Consider the following 8,965-nt stretch of genomic DNA (forward strand, 5'->3'; position numbering starts at 1 on the left):
AATACATTGCAACATAACAAATCATGCAAAACTGTGATACAGGAAAAAGAAAAGAGCAAAAGAACAAATAGCTAGTATCCAAAAATTTAGAAGACCGCGAGTTGGATGTACAAAATTTCTGATTCTACATACACTTGAGAGAGAAAGAATGACTCCCCAGATACTCTAATATAGCCCAGAACAACATGAAATGACCCTATTTTTCTTTTTTCACCTTACCTCTCAGTTTATAAATGAGACAATAAAAAACAGAATATAACAACTAAACAAAATGGAAAATAGGACAGAAATAAACCCAGACTCAAGCACTTCACCATTTCACTCTCTATTTCTTCTTTGACTTTGATCCTCCAGAAGCTTTCTTCTCTTCTTTGTCTGGCACAAACCTTGGTAATGTCATCACTGTGTTCACCCGAGATACCCCTTCGAGCGCAGACCATTCTTTCCCCGTCTTCGGTAGCAACTCTTCCTGTTCTGAGGCTTCCTCTTTGCTGCCTGCTGAAACTTCTTCACCTTCTCGAACAGTGCCAACGCAATTCAATGCAGGTAGACTAGATGCAACATCCATCTCGTTGCTACCTTCGCTCATTCCCCTTACAGTCTTGTCATTCTCTTTTGTAATGGAAGCAGTAGAGAAATTATTTGAGTTTGAATCTAGGAAGAGGCAGACAACTGCACAGTCATCGACTTTAGAAGTTGGATATGTAGTTTTCCAAGCTCGAACAGCTACTTCAACAAGTGATCGAGCTGCCAATGAACGGGATGAAGCCGAAGCCACAATCCTCACTACTTCATCATTTGAAAGCACATCCCAAATCTGTCAGAAAAATCAAACTAATTTGATTGGCGACGGAATAAATGTTGGATCCGAGAAATACCAAAAGCAGGAATTCAAGATTCTTACCCCATCTGTCGCCAGAACAATGAATTCATCTTTCTCAGATAAACACCTATAAGAAATTTCAGGCACTGAGATGACACCAAAATCCTTGAGGCAAAAATCTCCAAAAGCACGGGCCATGGCAAGTCCAGGAGAATCGCTGTTTGGCATCCACACTCTTGCAACGTCCGGCTCATCATGAAGAGAAAACACTCGCCCTTTACATTTGCGAATCCTCTCAGCCTCCGCTGTACGTTTAGATAAGCAGAGTAAAGAAAACACTAGTGAGACGAGCATCAGTAGAAATTAATCAAAGTCAGCTACACAAAGGGAGAAGAATTCTGCTTTCTACAGTACCATTGCATGGATGCCATAACCCTACTACCATATAGTATTTCATCTATCCTGAAGAAAGCAACTGTTCCTTCAGGTCTAAAATGCATTTACCAGCAAAGTTCTAGAAATGTGGATTCAGCCACACCCTTGCAAAAGCATCTCACTTGTCATAGAACTTAAAAAAAAAAATTCCCTCCTTGGAATAGATTTCCCTGTCCTTTTACTTGTCTTTTCCTTCCACTTCTAGGTAACTGTATCGCATTCCTAAGTTTTACATGTTTACACCAGATCCTTGAAAAGTATCTCATTTGTCAAAGAAGTTCATAACATGAGTGATTGAAGTACATGATTAATCATAGATACGAAGGAGGTATGATTGCCAATCACTTCACACGTCAAAGAGAGGTCGAAAAACTTGCTCGAGTACTTGATGATTCTAAGAAAAAAAGGCCTCTGTGGACCATAGAAGCAAGATGTTGAGAAATATAGAGAAAATTGATAAAGATTTCAACAGAAGCTTAATTAAAAAGAACTTGAAACTTTAAGAGAACGGTGGGGGAACCTTCTGTCTTCTCTTACTTCAATGGAGAGAAAAGCTGACTAGCTTAAGTTTATCTAGACATCACAAGAGTCTCATGTGATGGACAATGAGTATGGGAATGAGACCGCTTAGCAAGAATTTCAACAGTTATCTATCACGAATTAGTTTTTCCTTTGTCACACATTTTCTTTGTATTCGGGGATGAACTTAGACCTAAAATCACATGGAGCCATGGAAGTAAACTGTCTTCGATGACCAATAATCCCTAAAAGAACATGTGAGCTTTAGCTAAAAATGCAAAAAAAATTGAAAGCAAGGATAATTGGCGAAACCAATTAGCTGGAACAAAAGGTTAGTTGCTATGGTGACACTAATATTATGTCTCATGTTCACAAGGAGATCTTTTTAATTTGGCTAAAGATCTTTGTGTCAATGTAGAGATATATGTGAGATTTAGAGAACCCTATTTTTCAGACAACCCCTAGTTTATCTTAACAAACAGCTTATTGAGTATTGAAAAGAAATGCCCGATAGAGTGTAATTGATATAGAGGATTCATAAATGCAACCTCAGAATAGTTGATTGATTGATTTCGTATATGTATTAATAGTTTGACCCTCAGTACAGTAACTTCACTCTATAGACATACTCGTCCAAAAGCAGATGATCTTACTAGCAGTTCCTGCTTAACCAGTCCCCTCAGAAGGAATCTTACCCAATAGTTTACATGAACCGGAAGGTTTTTTTTTTTTTTGGGGGGGGGGGGGGGGGGTGCATGAATGTATAAGATTGCAACAACATGGAAGCAAGACAAAGTCATGTATGCACCTGGTAAATTGGGCTTAAGATCTACTGTCAATTGCACTGCAGTGAGAGAATCATCGTCGCCTCTCGTACACAGCACAGCTCTAGAATCCCCAATATTTCCAATAACAAGATCCTTACCCTACAAAAAAAACAAAATACATTGTTCATCTTCAGATTAAAATAAGACAAAATCCAGCTAGCTTCAACTTTCTGAATATGACAACGAACCTGTTTAACTAGGGTTACTGCTGTTGTTCCACTACAGAGGCAATCGATATTGGTATAGCTTCTCAACTCTCTATCCACAACCTTATAAGCCTTCAGAAATGACCCCTTCAACGTTTGAAACACCTCTGTGTGCTTTTCAGTATCTTCAACATCAATTGAAACTCTCGACTCCTCAGAGATAAGGGAAGCATCCTCAGGATATAGGCTACTCCCCCTGTTGAGACTGATCTCTCTTAGAACATCCTCACTTTTTATATTAACTTCCCAGTGTGTGCTTAGCTTTAAAGGAAGAGCATCTCTGACTAGTTTTGCAACCATATGACCGTAAGGACCATGGCCGTCAAAAACACCACAGAAAACAGTATCTGTTCTGGAACCAAAATTCTGGAATATATTGTAAAAGCATAGTTAGAAAATGCTCCCCCACAGGTATAATCTATCTAGAGAGAGTATTCAGTAGCCAAGCATTTCATACTGTCGTATTTATTCTTCTTCTACAGATATACACTTACAAAATATAAATCAGGAAATAACGTATTATTTAACTTTTAAACGGCATGTCATGTAACTGTGTACTTATCCATGACTAGAAGTATCTAATATACTGCTTGCTTGTATGATGTTATTCCCACCCTCAACTCATTTGCTCTTAGAATCTGTCTCTTATGCCTTTTCTTGGGGGAGGAACAAGTAAAGCAAGTATAAATATGATGAAGTTCCACAACTTTATAAAAGGTGGAAAGTTAACTTGAACTAAAAAGAGATTGATTTTCAATTTAGAAGCTCCAAACATGACTTTTGCAGAGCAACTTAGAGAAAACAATGCAGTTTAGCAGATCAGTACAAAATGATGTATAACTCGAGGATACATTTTTGTCCCCTCTAACCTAAGTTGCTCGGACTTGGGCGCGGGTGTCCGATACGGGTGCGGATCTAGAGATAGGATCCTTCATGATCTAAAATTTAAGATTTGGGGCTACGGATCCAAGTATAGATACGGATGCGGGGTTTCGGCTAAAAATAATTAAAATATCTAAAAATAGAGTTATAAAGATATATCTAAATTATGAGATATTATATGAAAAACTTACAAGATATTCTGATATGGAAAAAATATTGATCAAGAGGAGAATCTGAGAAGGAGATAATAGGAAAAGGACTGACATAGAAATTTCTACATACAAAGTATTCCATATTTTTGAATTTTACCCCAACTTTTGTTTTGATTTCAAAAATCATTGTATCTATCCTTATTTTATCCGTCAATTTTGGTCAAAGTACCCAAAATCAGTTGACCAGATGCGGTACAGATCCCACACCCACACCCACATCGTGTCGACACGGGTGTGGCATCGAAAGTGAAGAGTCCGAGCAACTTATCCTCTAAATCTATGCATGTTTATAGAAAGTAAAAAAAGCAAAAAGCATGCCTTGAACAGTAAAAACTTACCTGGACCGGGTGTTTACACAAAGCAAATGAAAGCAAGACATATGTCTTGCATATACATTTTTTACATTTACTCATGGTTAAGTGATATGTATTTTCACTTTGATTTGTTGATTCTTAAGGTCAATTATGTAGTTAGGTATGAACCTGATCAAGAAAAAGAGTTGTCAATTATATAATTACTCACAAAATAAAAGGGCAGTCCGGTGCACAAAGCATCCCGCTTTCACGCAGGGTTCGGGAAGGGCCACACCACAAGGGGGTGTGATGTAGGCAATCTACCTTGATGAAAGCATATATATATATATATATATATATATATATATAGGCTCTAGCAAAAATAACTATCATTAGCTACCAAAATTGGGATCCAAAAGATAACTACCACATAACTTTTTAGCCCCTAGTTTCTTTCACTGCCGCAATGACCATATGCATTCTGGTGGTAATGAATATTGCAAGTCAATTCATAATCACAAAAATAGCAAATAGAAATTCAAGGACTAACCTCCCAAACAATCATAGCATCTTGATTAGTGCCTTTGTTGCCCTGCTGACTGAAGAGTGAAGCCACCTCACTAGAACCATTCAAGAACATACGCCCCGGTATCCTATGCAGCAGTTCTTCCTTATGATAGTCGAAGGAAGAATTTCGCGAACCTAACCTCTTTTTTGAGCTTTTCCTTTTCCTACTTGAAGATGCAGGAGAACCGGGATGAGGGCTCCTGCTTTCAGATGATAAGCAGGAACCCATCCCGAGTCCCCGGACTATATTCAGTATGCACTCCAGAACAGCAATATAATCAGACACCCTATTTCCCGTGTTCCGATCCGTATTAATTATCCTTCTTGAAAATCTTCAAATTCTACCAACCAATCCTCCACTCAATCCAATCACTTCATCCCAAAAAGTCGGGATCAACTATACGAATCCCCACTGACCACGTTACCAACAAAAGAGGTAAAAAAATCCAATAAACAGACTGCTAACCACAATCCACTTCGACTCCAAAAGCAGTCAATATCCAATCCACCAAAAAAAATCTATCAGACTCAAAAAGTTATGAACATTTCAACAACACTTGAAGGATCATGCATAAAAGAACAGTTCTTGAAACAATTCCTCTATGAATTATCACAAATTTAAAGTTTTTGAATAATAATAATAATAATAACTGTAAAGAAAAATACTCACTACCCTTTTGTTCCCGTTCTAACAGAGAAAGCCAACTTCAGATATTGCAAACATTAAAAGGGGCATTAAAACATAAAGAGCAGATCTATCAAAACTGTACCCCTTTTCAATTTTTTAATAGCAATAACCCCAATATATACCTTTTTTATTATCACCTTTCACTTACAAGAAGGGTCAATTAGTGACCAGTATAAAGAAAGTGTCAAACTTTATCAAAACCCCACTCAATTAAGCACAAAAATTCTAAATTATGTATGATTAGGAGGCTTATTTTTTTTTTTGTTAGAAGGGTTGAAGTAGAATTAACACAGTATAGTTAGAAGTGTATTAAGAACAAATGGATAAAATTATTAATATGGATAAGAGGCGAAAGGGGAGCATAGGAAAACGGAAAGTGAATGGATTATTAATGGAATTAAGAGGACAGGAAAAGAAATAGGAATGGCAACGAACAACAGCGTGACACACAGCACAGAGAGAAAAAAGATGGCAAAAATGGCGCCGATATGACTCTTTTTGTCAGGAGGAGAGAGAGAGTATATAATACAGATTAGAAGTTAAAGAATATACATTTACTTAATTATAATTAATAATAAATGTGTATATAAAAATTAAATATCTTGCATTTACTTATTCGACTTAAACCAAATACGTGTAAGTTTTTACGCATTAATTACTTAATCATAAATCATACTTGATATGTAGATTGATTTAATTTAAGAATGTTAAAAAGCTAAATTGCTTAATTTTGTATAACATGTGTATATATACAAATGGATAAAAGTGAAAAACTTTTAGTATTAAGGCTAGGGTATAATTTTTTGGTAGAAAGTAGAAGCCTTAACTTATATGCATTGCCAACTAGAGATGTTTAATTAATTTGGAATATGAGATTAGATGTTGACTTTATAAAATCTTATATAGAGATGTCACCTTAAGTACTTATTAAGTATAAAAAAGCAGTGCCAATAAATAAAAATTAAAATTAAAAATACAAATATAGAAACTAAATCATCAAGCCCTCGCGTATGAACTCTAAAATTAGATTATACATGCATAGAAGTCACATAGAATATAATTTTTTCATATTGATCAGGTAAGGTCTTAAAATGAATTTGTAGTGGCAAGATTTTACTATTAATGTGTTGTTTAAAATTTAATCAAAGTTTCAAACTTTAAACTTATCACTTGCTTTGGACGAATTGAAAAATGTTTTTAGAGAAGAAAGTTTGTATAAATAAAATGCATTTTGATAGTTGCTTTTCTTTTCTTCCTTTCATTGTAGTTTTTAACAAAATAAAAGATTTTTTCAGCATATAAAACAATCTGATTAATAGTGACTAATTTAAATTGACGGCGACAAGACTCGATACCAGAGCAAAGTACTTTTTGTAGACAAGAACTCTTAGAGATTGTTTTTAAAATATATTAGGGAAAATAATAGTATAATGTATTAATTTAATACTATTAATTTCTTAGAGTATTTGGTATCACCTTCGTTTCAATTTATGTGAATCTATTTTTGTTTTAGTCTGTACCAAAAATAATGATCACTCTCCATATTTGAAAACAAGTTATATTTTATAGTCGCACAAAATATATGTGTCTTATTTTACACCACAAATTTAAAAGTATTTTTTTTTCTTAAACACTGTGCCCAGTCAAATAGATTCACAAACGGAAGGAATAGTATTTTTTAACCTGTGTATACAAGACACTATATTCAGTACTTCTTATACATAGCAAGAAAAACAATCATCCAACCACAAATATTTGGTAGTAACGAAAAGTAATTGGATTGTGTTATAAAATAAAAGCAATTTAGTAAAACATGAACAAAAAATAGAGATAGAGAGAATGAAGAGATTCTCTTCTTCAATTGTGTATTTTTTCCTATCTATTACAAGGCCTTTATATAGGCATAAAAAGTAAAGAAAATATGTCATGGAATATGTCATTGAACATACAAATTATGTCATTGAATATGTCATTAAGCATTTTAGATGAAGATCATGGAAGAAGAGTAGACATCCACCATAATGTGATATTCATCATAACACTCCCCCTTGGATGTCCATAGATAATGTGCCTCGTTAAAAACTCTCTAAAAAAATATTGGGATGTACATAGTTATTTATGATATGCATTGCTTGCTGCCTCATTAAAAACCTTACCAGGAAAACCCAGTGGGACAAAACCTTGGTTAAGGAAAAGAGTGCAGCGTATAGTTACTCCCCCTGATGAAAAATCACTTAATGTCTCGAAGACGACGCATTCCAATCTTATATATCAGCTTTTCAAATATTGAGGTTGGTAATGCCTTAGTGAACAGATCAGTCAAATTATCACTTGAACGAACTTGTTGTACATCTATTTCACCATTCTTCTGAAGATCATGAGTGAAAAAGAATTTTGGTGAAATATGTTTTGTTCTATCTCCTTTGATATATCCTCCTTTCAATTGAGTTATGCATGCAGCATTGTCTTCATACAATATTGTTGGAATATTCTCTTTCGAAGAAAAACCACATGTTTGCTGAATGTGTTGAGTTATAGATCTTAACCAAACGCATTCTCGACTTGCTTCGTGAATGGCTATTATCTCTGCATGATTTGAAGAAGTAGCAACCATAGTTTGTTTTGTCGAACGCCATGATATGGCTGTACCTCCACTTGTAAATAAATAGCCTGTCTGAGATCGACCTTTGTGTGGATCAGACAAATATCCTGCATCTGCATAACCAATCAATGATGGCTTGGATTCGTTTGAATAAAATAAACCCATATAAATGGTACCTTGGAGGTATCTAAATATATGTTTAATACCATTCCAGTGTCTTTGTGTTGGCGAAGTACTAAATCTTGCCAATAAACTTACTGAGAAAGCTATATCTGGTCGGGAATTATTGGCAAGATACATTAATGCCCCAATTACACTAAGATATGGTACTTCGACACCAAGAAGCTCTTCATCATTTTCATGAGGTCGGAATGGATCTTTCTTTATATCAAGTGATCTCACAACCATCGGGGTACTCAATGGATGTGCTTTATCCATATAGAATCGCTTTAAAATCTTTTCGGTGTATGTTGATTAATGGACAAATATTCCATCTTTCATATACTCAATTTGTAGACCAAGACAAAATTTTGTCTTTCCAAGATCTTTCATTTCAAATTCTTTCTTCAAACAGTCTACTGTTTTTGGAAGCTCCCCAGGAGTTCCAATGATATTTAAATCATCAACATACACAGCGATTATAACAAATTCAGATCCAGACCTTTTTATAAAGACACAAGGACAAATTGGATCATTCTTGTACCCTTCTTTCAACAGGTATTCACTCAGGCGATTGTACCACATACGACCTGATTGTTTCAATCTGTATAAAGATTTCTGAAGCTTTATTGAACAAGTTTCTCGAAAACTTTTATATGCTTCTGGCACTTTAAATCCCTCAGGTACTTTCATAAAAATTTCGTTGTCTAATGATCCATACAAATAGGCTGTAACAACATCCATTAGATGCA

General features: G+C 35.1%; 1 protein-coding gene across 1 annotated transcript; it reads right to left on the minus strand.

Annotated features, from left to right (window-relative positions):
- Nucleotides 1–60: 60 nt before the first annotated feature.
- Nucleotides 61–6,008, minus strand: LOC107798365 (putative protein phosphatase 2C 33). Its single transcript, XM_016621340.2, has 5 exons — nt 4,748–6,008; nt 2,793–3,176; nt 2,586–2,703; nt 905–1,128; nt 61–817 (listed from the first exon to the last, which is right to left on the minus strand). Exons 1-5 carry the CDS (start codon nt 4,991–4,993, stop codon nt 326–328), a joined length of 1,464 nt encoding a protein of 487 aa, XP_016476826.2. The 5' UTR covers nt 4,994–6,008; the 3' UTR covers nt 61–325.
- Nucleotides 6,009–8,965: the final 2,957 nt, after the last annotated feature.

Source organism: Nicotiana tabacum, chromosome 11 (genome assembly GCF_000715075.1).
Source record: "Nicotiana tabacum cultivar K326 chromosome 11, ASM71507v2, whole genome shotgun sequence".
Classification (NCBI taxonomy): Eukaryota; Viridiplantae; Streptophyta; class Magnoliopsida; order Solanales; family Solanaceae; genus Nicotiana; species Nicotiana tabacum.